General features: G+C 36.9%; 2 protein-coding genes across 2 annotated transcripts in view; one reads left to right on the top strand and one right to left on the bottom strand.

The window, feature by feature from the left end:
* LOC145059408 (uncharacterized) overlaps positions 1-13,996 on the bottom strand; it is a 191,912-nt gene that overhangs the window by 15,820 nt on the left and 162,096 nt on the right. The gene's annotated exons all lie outside the window — the stretch shown is intronic.
* On the top strand, positions 10,071-13,179 carry LOC145057766 (Tetratricopeptide repeat (TPR)-like superfamily protein). Its single transcript, XM_079005657.1, has 3 exons — positions 10,071-10,266; positions 10,473-11,037; positions 11,940-13,179. Exons 2-3 carry the CDS (start codon positions 10,630-10,632, stop codon positions 13,062-13,064), a joined length of 1,533 nt encoding a protein of 510 aa, XP_078861783.1. The 5' UTR covers positions 10,071-10,266; positions 10,473-10,629; the 3' UTR covers positions 13,065-13,179.

Consider the following 13,996-nt stretch of genomic DNA (forward strand, 5'->3'; position numbering starts at 1 on the left):
GATCTCACAGTCATAATCCTTCACCACATCTAACCACCGACGGTGCCTCATGTTCAGATTCGGCTGATCCATCAGGTACCTCAAGCTCTCGTGGTCTGTATAAATGGTACAACGAACCCCATAGAGGTAGTGTTGCTAATTATTTAGGTCGAAAACCACAGCCCCCAGCTCCAAATCATGTGTCGGGTAGTTCGCCTTGTGAGGCTTCAACTGCCTCGAAGCGTACGGTGTCACGTGACCCCGCTGCATCAGCACTGCACCCATACCCATGATCGAAGCGTCACAGTAAACCACGAAATCGTCGACACCCTCCGGCAACGTCATAATTGGTGCCTTACATAACCGCTTTCTGAGAGTCTCGAAGACTGCCTGCTGCTCAAGTTCCCAGCGGAATATCACCGACTTCTTGGTCAGTCGGGTCAAGGGAACAACAATCTTGGAGAATTCCTGAATGAATCTCCGATAATAACCCGCCAGGCAAAGAAAATGAATCTCCGATAATAACCCACCAGGCAAAGAAAATTTTGAATCTTAGATGGAGACCTCAGAACTTCCCACTGCATCACGACCTCTATCTTGGTCGGATCGACCAGAATACCCTTCTGGTTGACAAGATGCCCCAGAAAATGCACCTCACGCAACCAGAACTCACACTTGGAGAACTTTGCGAAAAGTCTCTCCCTCCTCAGTGTCTCCATCACCTCCCTTCCTCAGGTGCTCCTCATGCTGCTCTTGAGTCTTGGAGTAAACCAAGATATCATCGATGAAGAATATCACAGACCGGTCCAGCATCGGTCTGCATGTGCGGTTCATGAGGTCCATGAATGCAGCAGGAGCATTGGTGAGCCCAAACGGCATCACCACAAACTCATAGTGGCCATAGCGAGTCTGAAAGGCTGTCTTCAGCACATTGTCGTCTCTGACTCGCATCTGGTGATAACCCGATTGCAGATCAATCTTGGAGAACCAAGATGCACCTTGAAGCTGGTCAAATATATCATCGATCCTCGGGAGGGGATAACAGTTCTTCACTATTACCTGATTCAGCTCCCAGTAATCTATACACATCCGATGTGACCCGTCCTTCTTCTTCACAAACAGGATCGGGGCTCCCCATGGCGAACTGCTCGGCCTAATAAATTCATTGTCTAACAACTCTTCCAGCTGTGTAGACAACTTCTGCATCTCGGGAAGAGCCAATCGGTATGCTGCCTTGGCTATCGGAGCCGCACTAGGAACCAGGTCAATCTTGAACTTTACCTGTCGCTCCGGAGGTATCCCAGGCAAATCCTCTGGAAACACGTATGGGTACTCCCGTACGATCGGTACATCATGCATTGTCGCCTTACCCTTATCCCAGGTATCCAGAACATATGTGACATATCCTGCGCAACCTTGTTGAAGGTTGTGCCTAGCTCTCGCTGTTGAACACAAAGTCGGCCCATGATGCGGCCTCTCGCCCTGAATCACTAACCATCCCCCACTAGAGGTCCTAACCTGTACCAGGTGCTACTCACAGTCAATCACTGCCCCGTTGGGGATCAACCAGTCCATACCCACAATAACCTTATATCCCTCGCAAGGGAATGGGGACTAAGTCCACAGAAAACTACTCATCAAATAATTGCAGTGTACGTCCCCGATGAACCCTCACAACCCGAACAGTCCTATCATCCACTATCTCTACATCAAGTGGACAGTCCAGCTCCCTTGGAGCTCCTACAAATCGCTTGTTGAGCATGAGCGACACAAAAGATCGAGTAGCCCCCAAATCAAATAATACCAAAGCAGATATACCATTCATAAGGAACGATCCTATAATGAAACACATAAACATAAGCAATAATCAATATAAATAAAGTGATAAGGAGAAGATATATACCCGTCATCACATCGGAAGTTGCACATGCCTCCTTTGTTGTCAACTGAAAGGCTCTGCTCTTCACCACATGCGCCTCCGATCGGCCCTGTCGGCCATCCGTAATCCTCAATGTAGCTGGAGCGGGTACCGCCACCTATCCTGCTATTGCTAAACTCGGGCATTGAGACCGCTTGTGTCCCCTCTAATTGCACTGGAAGCAAATCAGATCTGATACTGTGGTGGTGGTGGTGGTGGAAGCAGTATAATCCCTGCTGACATGACCAGTTCGGCCGCACCTGAAGCAGCCTGAACTATGCACCCTGCACGTTCCCTCGTGCAACTTTCCATACTTGCCACAATGGTTGCGGCCCTGCTGGCTCCTCGATCGGTAATTTGATACCTTGGGCTTCTTGTCCACACTCCCTGTCTGAACCCCCTTTTGTTTCCTCTTCTTCTCCATCTCCAAATCCATCTCCCTTTCTCGAGCCCTCGCAATCATATCCTCCAACGTCTTGCAGCTAGATCGGCTCACAAACTGGCGGATATCACTCCGCAACATCTACAGGTATCGGGCTTTTTTCATCTCCTCGACCGAGATTTGGCATCAGGCCCCGCCCGGCATCGAGCAAAGCTTGGTATACATATAAACATATCAAAAAATACACATAAACATAAACATATAAACATTCCTCGGGCCCCGCCCGACATCGGACCAAAATCCGAAAACATACAAACATTCCTTGGGCTTTGCCCGGAATCAGACCAAAGTCCGGAAACATACAAAACAGACACATGCAAGAATCACGAAGACATCGAGCATATAAACATTCCTCGGGCATCGCCCGACATCGGATCGAAATACGGAAACATATAAACCTACATCAGGCACTGCCCGGCATCGGACCTTGTTCCGAAACATACTAGCATGCATATATGGGCTGACATTGGTGCCTTCGACCCGTTCATACAGGAGAAAACTCACCTCGTAAAGCTTAATGCAAAATCTCACGGTAAGGAATCTCTAACGGCTGCTCCAACGACTCCCCGACTATCATTACCAAAATGACACTTAGTCAAAATCCAATAATCCTTCTTAGGGTAAAATGACTATTTTACCACTGATCTAATTTGGTCCATGACCTAGGCCCAAATCCATAACATGAAGGCCTAATTCTATATAGCTTTTCCCAACCCACTAATGGCCCACTTATGGCCTAATTTTCTAAATTGGGCCCAACTCCTCAAATGGGCCTTCCATTAAGCCCAACATATGATTTAGTCTAATAACAACCCAAAAAGAATGATCCAATAGGCCCCATAGTAGTATAGTCCAAGGGAATGGCCCAAAGAGGCCCATTGATTTATGAACGCAAGGCGTTCCCTTGTGGAACGTTGGGCGTTCCTTATCAATCCAGATTGTGAATCTCAACGGGAACGCAGCGTATTCCCGAGCCTTACGCGGGGCGTTCGCATCCAGCTTCCAAAAACTGGCCATTAAGCACTTAATGCTTAAGCCATGTTATCCAAATATAGATCCAAGCTATCTAGGACCCCTAGAATCATAAAGTCACGGGCTTAGTGACTTTGCATGTCCCCAAAAGTCCCAATCTCAAGAAATAGCAATCAACTTCCATAAAGATGGCCATAACTCTTGCATGAACCCATTAAGACCTTCAAGGTAGCAACTTTTCTGTCTTAAGGACTCAAATGGAACCAAGGGTGGCAACCCTAAGCCTAGAAAGGGATTTGAACCATAAGCCTAGATGGCCATAACTCTTGCATGATGTTATCCCGGATCTATGAGCTCAAGATACTCAAGTTCCTCTTCACTAACTTCTTCTTTCTCATTCCAAGGTTCAAAACACCACAAAGGCTTCACAAGATCAAAATCACACAAGATGAGCAGTGTAAGGCTTTCTAGGGTTTTTCTGAGGTTGAGAGGCTGGTAAGGAGGCTGGGGTATGGGACATAGTGTTCTTTATATAGGTCCTAAACCCTAAAAGTTAGGGTTTACATTCAGCGCGGAACGCCTCGTATTCGGACTCCGCCTCCAAAATCCTGATTTGGCAGAAATAATCCCTCATTCCTCCAAACTTACTAATTACAAGGTCCTAAAGCAATAATTCAATATATAAAGGACCAAAATGTAAATAATACATGGACTGAGCGTTACAAATAGAGTGGAGGTTGAAAAGAATACCCTAGGGCATGAGATAAGGTCCTTAAATATGAAGAGAACCCGAAAATTTGTGGGCTTGGGCTACAACCATCCTCATGGCGTGACCATCCTCTTGCCACGTCGTGACAATCCCTCATGGATACACATTTCATTTTTGACTTGTCACGTCGTGACACCCGATTTTACACAAAAATCATGCCTTTGACTCTCTGATGCCCTAAACCGATTCGTTCTGGAAATTGGGTGTTACATAGACATTCTTTCCATCACTCTAGAGTTCTTTCATTATAATAATTATTCTCTTTCTATCGATACATAAATTATTCATCTTTTTTGTTCATCATTTTCATGATAGCTAAACTTCATGTTCTTATTATTCTACACTTTAGCCGATCAAAAGGGGTCCAATATAAAGAGAACATAGTTTATAATAAAATGAAAAATAACAAGGGAATCTCCATAAAAGTCCTATTATTTTACCATAATTTACGAATAAGTCACAAACTAAATTTGATTACAATTACAGGTAAAAGTGACGATTTGACATTTTTTCGGTTTATGAGTTTCATTGCTAACCTGTACGTCTGGTCATTAAATGAGTTGATGAGGATGATATCAAGTTTTACAATAAAATAGTAGTATATAAATCATCATATCCATCTCCTCAGCTCATTTAATAGTTAAGCGTTCAGGTTAGTAATGTAATCGGTAAAATGTGTGTTATAGGGAGAAAATGGTCAAATAGTAAACAAATTTTAGTTTGGAACTTATTCATAAATTATGGTAAAATAATGTGATGAAGATTTTCCTAACTCATTTATTTAGTAAATATGTCAGCAATACAAACCGGTAAACTGAGGGAAAAAAAAGAGGGCCAAAACGTCATTTTTACTTATAATTCATATCTTTCGTAATCAAGTTTTAGTTTATGAGCTATTCGTAAATTATGGTAAAATAATAAAACTTTGATAGAAGTTTTCTATATATATATATATATATATATATATATATATATATATATATATATATATATATATATATATATATATATCCCTTCACTAATAAAAGAGTAGTTTTTTGTCATGTGTCACCATGTTAGACATTGTAATAAATATCATGACACTTGTCAATCTATTGGCACTTGTAATTAATATCATGACACTTATCAATGTATTAATTATCCATTTTAAATTTCAAATTTCAAAATTTAAATCACATTTTAATTACATTAAATTAATAACATTAGAATAAAACTAAAATAAAATTTATACAAATTATAGTAAAATAAAAAATTTATACAAATTATAAGATGATATATTTTACGTATTTATTTGAATCAACAATTATAATTTTATATATAACTAAAAAAATATCTTTTAATTATTAAGTTATTTAAAATTATTAATTAATAGTTTTGAGTTTTTACTTAGAAAGTTTAATTAATTTTCTAACCGTGGTTCTCACAGGTTATAAACTAGTAACAAATAAATAAAAGAAAGATAATTCGGTTATTTCTAAAACACTTAATACTTATCTAACATGATTTTTTTAACGATTTTAATGAAAACGACCATCGGTGTGTGATGGGCTTTTTGTCAACCGCCCATTTATGTAATTTTTTCAATAATTATAAGATTAAAGATTTAAATAACAAAATGTTAACAACGGATAACCATAATAAACCCTAAGAAAACTAATGTGGCAACGAAGACAACAAATAGTTGAAAATGACCAAGGGGCTGTTTGTTTAGCCACTTAATGGTCTTATAAAGAGGGAGGCTCTAAATTGTTCAGATTCAGAGCGTTTGGTTGAAGCCATTTTAACCACTTATTCGGTAAGAGGTAAAAAAAAGCCCTTAATCGGCCAGACTTTGTGAGAGATCCGAATGAAAACAGAGTTTTTTACAAAAACATTGTAGTTTTGAAAAGTATTTACCAAAAGTCGGTAGTTTAAAAATTATTTACAAAGTAATTGTAGTTTTATTTAAAAGAATAAACAAAAACCCTATTAGCCTAGGAAAGGATTGCAACATTCCACACGCGTTCTTGCCTCATTGTTCATCACGCGCATTCATTCTTCTTCCCTGGACGACCAATCATTGGAACCCTTCATCACAATCATCTTCTTTAATTTTTCCTATGGTAAGACTTTCTTCTAATTGACTTATTGGTTTATGTTAGTGTCAATTTTTCCTAGGTTGATTTTTGTTGGATAAAATGGCTTTATTGATTCATTCGCGAATGCACTTCATGTTTTTATATTAATTTTAGGGCTTTTAATTTTATTGTTCTTGAGTCCCTTTCATCAATGTGTAGTAAATTGAAGCAAGATTTATGACTTTCAACTCCTTACTTTTAATTTCTTTCAAAATTTTCTTTTGTATATTTTATAGGTTTTGTAGTAAATGCATTTATGTATAAATTAATGTGTTACTTTATTTTAATAATTGTTTTTGTTTCTCTATAGATTTTTATCGACATGACATCAAAATTTGTTACTTTGTTATGTTATCGGGACGGAAAAATTTATGATGGGAAAGAAGGTATAACTTACAACAAGTCTTCGAGTAAAGCTATTAAAGTTCAATGTGGAATACAATTCAATGACCTTATCAATCAAATCCATTTTGCAACATCAATTGACAAGCAAAAATACGGTATTAAAGTAATTTGCAGATATCCATCGGTTGTTGGAAAGGTAATGAAATATATTCCTCTTCCGATCAAGGACGATAATGACGTTGAGATCATGTTTGATGTGCTTAGTCTTCATCAAGAATTAAGCAATATTGATCTATACTTAGAGGTTGACGTCAATCGAGATAAAAAATCACCTGAATATAACACCCAGGTACTAAAAATCATATTATACATCAAAGTTCAAAATTTTACCGTATATTGTTTCATTATGAAATTTGTTTGGGGCTACTTCTGTCATATTATGATTTTTGGATAATTTTTGTGAAATATGTTAGGGGTATTGTATAATAAGTTTGAGGCCATCTCTACCACTGGGAAAAGTTACTAATGTTGTCTATAAACTATTTCTTTGAAGAAAAAGTCATATAGAATAGGATGTACAGAATAGGATGTACAGGGAATTAAAAATAGTCAATTTGCTTTACTTTTTATCTATACACACATTCACCATAAAGGCTAAATAAGCAATCCATTTTAGTACGTTCTTGTTAATATTTTCATCTAAATTTCATAATTATAATTTGTTATTGTTTCCACTTATAATTTTTTTTGTTATATTACTCGCAGAACTCAAGAATCAGTTTTGATAGAAGAAGAAAGGAACACTATTTTATTACCTACTGTGAATAATATTGATGTTGTGTCAGACATGATTCACAACAAGGACTTTAACATAATTTCTCAATTTTCCGTTGTGAACAATGGAATGAGTAGCGGATTTGACACGGACAATGAAGGATATGAAAGTGGGGATGAAGATGAAACTGATAATGGAGGAGATGTAACCGCAGATGGAGCTAACATTGAGGTGCCTTCTAATTTTAATAGTTTAGGCGTCACATTCTGAAAGTAAAAGTCATTTAACTCAAGAATTGGGAGAAAATTCTTTTAAGAATAAGGATGAACTTATTAGAGCTATTAAGTTTTACACGATCAGGAAGCATCGGCAATATGAATTGGTTGAAACATGTCCAACAATTTGGAAGATAAGATGTAAGTTGTGTTCACAAACTGGTTGTAAGTGGCAATTGCGTGCATGTAAACGTAAACGTAGTGGGTATTTTGAGATAACACGATACATTGGTCCACACACTTGTTTCCAGTATAGGATTACTCAAGATCATCCAAATCTGGATGCGAGCTTGATCGCCCAAGAAACTGAACACCTTATTAAGGAACAACCATCTATTAGTATTCCTACCTTGAGAGCTGAAATAATTGATAAATTAGGATATACTCCTTCGTACAGGAAGGTCTGGGTGGGAAAGCAAAAGGCGATTGAACATATATTTGGAAACTGGGAGGAATCTTATATTCTTTTACCAAAATTTATGGTTGCACTTTAATTTTACAATCCATGAACTATAATTGAATGGTGCACTGCTAGATTGAGTAATGTGGATCACATGGATAATAATATGGATCGAGGGGAGAGTAATGTTGATAAAGTGGAGTTCAGACGTGTTTTTTGGGTTTTTGGTCCTTCTGTCAACGGATTTGTGCATTGTCGACCTGTTGTTAGCATTGACGCAACACATTTATATGGTAAGTATAAGGGAAAGATGATGATTGCAATGGGAGTTGATGGTAACAATCAGATTTTTCCTCTTGCATTTGCTATTGTTGAGAATGAGTCATATAGTAGTTGGTATTGGTTTCTTAATCATGTCAAGAAACATGTGGTGAAAGAACGTGACGACATTTGTTTAATATCTGATCGTCATAGTGGAATCCTAAAGGTAGTTAATGAACAAGGATCACCATGGTTGGAGCCCCATAGTTTTCATAGGTATTGTTTATTTAATTTCGTTAACCACTTTTATAGTACTTTTAATTTATGGTTCATATTTGAAAGGATTTGTACAGGTACTGTTTGCGACATTTTGTCAACAACTTTCATGACAAGTTTCGCAACTCGCATTTAAAAGTTTTAGCTTATCGTGCTGGAAGTCAAAATCAAGTTCGTAAGTTCAACTCCGTCATGGACGAGATTGGAAAACTAAATGCACAAGCTCGTCAATGGCTCGAGGAACATTCACTTTGTAGATGGACACTTGCACATGATGGTGGAAGACATTATGGGCTGCTCACTACAAATATGTCAGAGATTTTTAATAGTGTACTTAAAGGTGCTCGTTTTTTACCAATCACTCCATATGTCAAACTTACATTCTATAGATTAGTTCACTACTTTGATGTGAGACGTTCTTTGGGACCTACTGCTCAAGCTAATGGAGATGTGTTTACTCCTTATGTTGTTGTAAAACAAGCGGCATCAATGTCAAAAGCTAGTGCACACACCTTGAAATCTTTCAACCGGGAAAAAGGAATAATTTAGGTGGTTACTCAAAAAAGAAAAAATATGCAAGTAGTTGATTTGGAGAAAAAAACTTACACATGTGGTAAGTGGGAGATACATAAGTATCCGTGTTCTCATGTCTTGAGTGCATGTGCCTATCTTTCTTTAAATACGAGTCAATATATTCAACAATATTACTCAATTTTTGAATATTCTGCTACTTGGGCATCTGATTTTTCCTCGGTCCCTCATGAAGCATATTGGCCCGAGACATCTATTCGAGGAATGCTTCCAATTTCAGAGTTAAAACGAAAGGAAAGAGGTCGCCCTCGTTCGACAAGGCTACAAAATGGAATGGACATTAAAGAAGGAAAGAAAGCTAATCTTTGTGGATTGTGTAGACAAAGTGGTCATAATCAAAAAATATGTCCTTCTAAGCCTAGAAAACGACCTATAGATATGTGAAAGTGATTGATTGAGTAGTATTTATTCTAGAATTTTTGGTTATTTATGTTTAAAAAATACTTATTTTATATTAATAATTATTGATTATTTAAGATTTATCCAAGTTATATTTATATTTATACCATTTGATGTCCATCTTAGTTTTGTTGGTATTTTGTATGGAGAGTATAGTTGTATTCAAATGATTATAAATTTTGAAATCACACGTTGTTTAAAAAAAAAAAACTATGTATAATAAAACAATTAAGAATTACTTATTACTGTTTGTAGTTTTTAATAAGTTTATGAATTTTTAAGACCTTAGAATAGTTATGTTCACCGCTCAAAATGATTCAATTGAAAAAAAAATTAATATAATAAATTAGTAAAAAGTAAGGTTACGTGGTCTTTTCATTCTCTTGTAAAAAAAAATTATATTGTGGACCTAATTATAAATGATAAATCATCTAATTAACATCTAAAACATATTTTATTAAATTTAAGTAATTGGAAGTTACCAAAAAAAATATATACTATGTTTTTGTAAATAAGAAACATTAAATATTTTACAAAACTCATGAAAACATTCCCATTCATACCCTTGCCCTAAAAGAAAAACGCCGCTTCTTTTTTTCCTTTCACCCTTCTTCTCCCACGAGCTGCTCTGTTGAGTTTTCCCTTCATCGATCTCCGACGGTACCTCTACACCTCCGGCTTCATCAACTCCGGCCTCCGGCTTCGTCAATTCCGGCCTCCGGCTTCCTCGCCTCCTCCTTCACGCTGGTAAGCGATACTCGAATTCTTTATGCTCGATTTTGGTGCTGGGTTTTATCTATGTTCTTGTTGTTCTCTCCATCAAGCTTCAACCACCGATTTCTCAGTTTTATGTATGTTTTTTGTTGCTGGGTTGTTGGATTGCATTTTTTTGTTTGAATATTGGGGTTGTTTGTGACATCAAGCTTGTCATCTAACCCTATTTTTGACATCAGGATCAGGCCCATAAGTGGTTTCGACCCTTCGACCATCGGACCCTGTTCCAACTTCCTATCTTGCATCAAATTTCTTTGAAATCAGATCATACAATTTTCTCTCTCTAGTTCTTGTTCTCGCTCAAATAAACCCTCAATAAACCTCTGCTATGTAAACATGAAGAGGGTATTTAGAATATCTGAGATTACAGCAGCAAAATCGGAGCTGTTGTGTTGCCACCGTAGATTTTCTGTACCCAAATCCCTAACTAATCAAACTACAATACCCACGTCGACCCGATGGTTTTCTACGGAAGAATCCCACTCTTTATCATCCAAAACCATGTCAGATTTATATGGACAGTTTGCTGATAAATGGGCTTACGCTGAGGTGCGAGCTAAAGAAGAATTGATTGAAAAAGTGTCTGTATTCCGAGATGAATTGGTGAAGAATGTGAAAGATGAAAATTCATTTGAAAAATTGTTGGAAGTTAAGGGGTGGAAGTTATTCACGATGTATTCTAATGGAGCTGCTTTGCTTGAGCTTCTCAGGTTATTGGAGTCTAATCCTCATTTGGCTATGAAGGTAATTGATTTTTTTTTCCGTCTAATTTGTTGGGATTTAATGTATAAACTAGTTCAAGCTAATGGTTTTTTTATGCCAATTTATTGGCAAATGATAGATAATCTAATTGTGCCTGATGGAATTACTAAGCAAATGGAATTCCTAATACCCAAATTAGTTCAGAAAAATATATGTCAAATTTGATTGTTCAACAGGGTGTTTGATGTGCCTTTTTAAAGTAAATATTTTGCATTAAGAATCATAAGAAGATTCTATCTACAAATACAAATGATAAAAACTTCACACATTTGCACAAAATCCAACCAATCTGCCCAAATGAAATGAACTTGAATGAACATTCTTTCTGAAAGCCCAAATGTTTTACAAGTTATAATTGTTACATACTATGCCAAGTAACACAATAAGTTAACCAACTTGTACACTTACAAATGCAGCTGATATTGCCATGTTAATATGTTTGTCCTGCACATCAGACTTGGTGAACCTGATGAAATGAGACATTCGAATAAGTATTTCAAAATGAAGTTCATTTTTACATGGTGTCATACAATTATAATCAGTTACATATATGTTATTCTTCATGCCACCTATAATTGAATTGAATTGAATTGAATATATTCTAGCTGCAACAGTTGACTATGGTGGTGATCAGCAGCAGATAGATTATTCCCTACAGGGTTCAATGCAATAAATAGCAAACTACTTCCATTGATTGGTTTATTACACCATTTCACTTTCATTGCTTCCAATTACAGCATTGTACTTTATAAATTCTACCTAATTGCTATAACTGGATACATTTTGCAAAGTGTATTGCTACCAGTTTATGTGTCATTTTACCATATTTTGTTGCATAATTTGGTAAAAAATAAAATGTATAAGTTTGTTGCATAAATCCTCAGGTTTTTAATTGGAGAAGGGAACGAGAAGATAGACCCATGTCTTCAGAAGAGTATGCAAAAGGCATCAAAATAGCAGGCAGAATGAAAAATGTCGATCTTGCCCTTGAAATTTTCGCAGAAGCTACAACAAAACGGATCAAAACCACCTCTACTTACAATGCCCTCATGGGTGTTTACATGTGGAATGGCCTAAGTGAAAAATGCCAATCAGTTTATCACGATTTAAAGCAAGATACGAATTGTCGTCCCACATCAGCCACATTCAACATGCTCATATCCATTTTTGGGTATCGAGTTCTCATAGATCAAATGGAGGCCGTGTTCCAAGAAATGAAAGATTCCAATATTGCCCCTACTTTGACCACATATAATAATCTGATCGCGGGTTATCTAACCGCATGGATGTGGGAAAGTATGGAGAATACATACCGAATGATGGAAACCGGGTCGATCCGACCCGATCTCGAAACCCGCTTGCTAATGCTCCGTGGGTATGCACATTCGGGTAATTTGGAGAAAATGGAAGAGATGTATAATATAATCGGGGGCCCACACATTCGGGAAAAACATATTCCTTTGATACGAGCTATGATATGTGCATACTGCAAAAGCATTTGCAGTAATAGGAATCGAGTCAAAAGAATCGAGGAGCTTATGAAGATGATTCCGGAAAACGAATATAGACCATGGTTGAATGTTTTGATTATACGGGTTTATGCACAAGAGGATTTGGTTGACCAAATGGATCGGTCAATAGACGAGGCATTTGACCGTAACACAAGTGTGAACGCGGTCAAAATCATGCAGACTATCGCAGCGACTTATATACGGAATAACGCGGTTGACAAGCTGGCGAGGTTTGTGAAACGGGCCGGGGATTCGGGGTGGAGAATCTGCCGCTCGCTGTTCCATGGGTTATTGTGGATGTTCGCTTCACATAAGCGGATAGAGGAAATGGAGGAGGTTCTTGTTGAGATGGAGAGGTTTAATTATGGTTGCTCTAAAAGGACTTTTGTTATATTGTATAAGGCTTATTCCGAGCAAGAGGAAGATGAAGGGTATAAACGTAAATTACATAGGGTGTTAGGGTTGATGTGCAAGCACGGGTATGGAGTTCCATCGTAACAAGTGATAATTTTGACATTTTAATGTAGCATATGAAAAAGAAGCCATTAAGTGATTTCATATTGGTATTGTTTCATTTTCTTACTTTTCATTTATAAAACTCCTTTTGGATAAACGATGTTTAAAATTATTCAAGAAAAATGTGGCACACTTAGGGAAATTTAGGAGAAGAATAGATATGACAAATATGTAAAAAGCTCACTTCCTTTGATTTTTCTATTCTTTAATAAGTCGTTTGTGAAATAGTCATGTATTGTCTAACAGAGTAAGGTACCTTTCAACTGCACGGTTTTAGATATTCATTGGTGAATATGAATACCAAACTCTACCACAGGTTTTTCAAAATTCTTTGGTCTCATATCTTTTGGGCTTATTAGCATCATTGTCATTATACATGTTAGAAATCAAACATTAGCATTGCACTGGAGAAGTGAAGTATAGGAGTTACATTGGAAATAAAATTTAAATCAGTAGAGCCAGATGTATTAATTAATGAATATTGTAAAAACTGATTAATGTTGTGAAATTTGCCATCCATTGGATTGGAAGTTCGGAACTAAGAGGCAGTTTCTTTTATTCTTGATGGATTTAATGTGTTAAGCATTAATCTCGACACTAACATAGACGTTTCTTTATTACTTAATCTAGACATAATGATTTAATGGAAACTTGGCTTAATGTATTGAGACAATAATCCTTTACCTATTTGTCTTTTTTTTTTTCTCTAGCTCTTACATGACAATTGATTGTAAAATTTGGTTTTAAGAATACATCATTTTATCCAAACAGACATTATTACTTATTTAGTCACTTTACATATGGAGTAAAAAGGAAAAAAAAAAATACATGTCAATTGGACAACATCCACTATAAGTAGAAGTGCATGGGACAAAGACTCATTCTCTCTTGTCCGTCCATACTAAAGATCTCCC

Source organism: Lactuca serriola, chromosome 6 (genome assembly GCF_051521515.1).
Source record: "Lactuca serriola cultivar US96UC23 chromosome 6, Lser_US96UC23_V15, whole genome shotgun sequence".
Classification (NCBI taxonomy): Eukaryota; Viridiplantae; Streptophyta; class Magnoliopsida; order Asterales; family Asteraceae; genus Lactuca; species Lactuca serriola.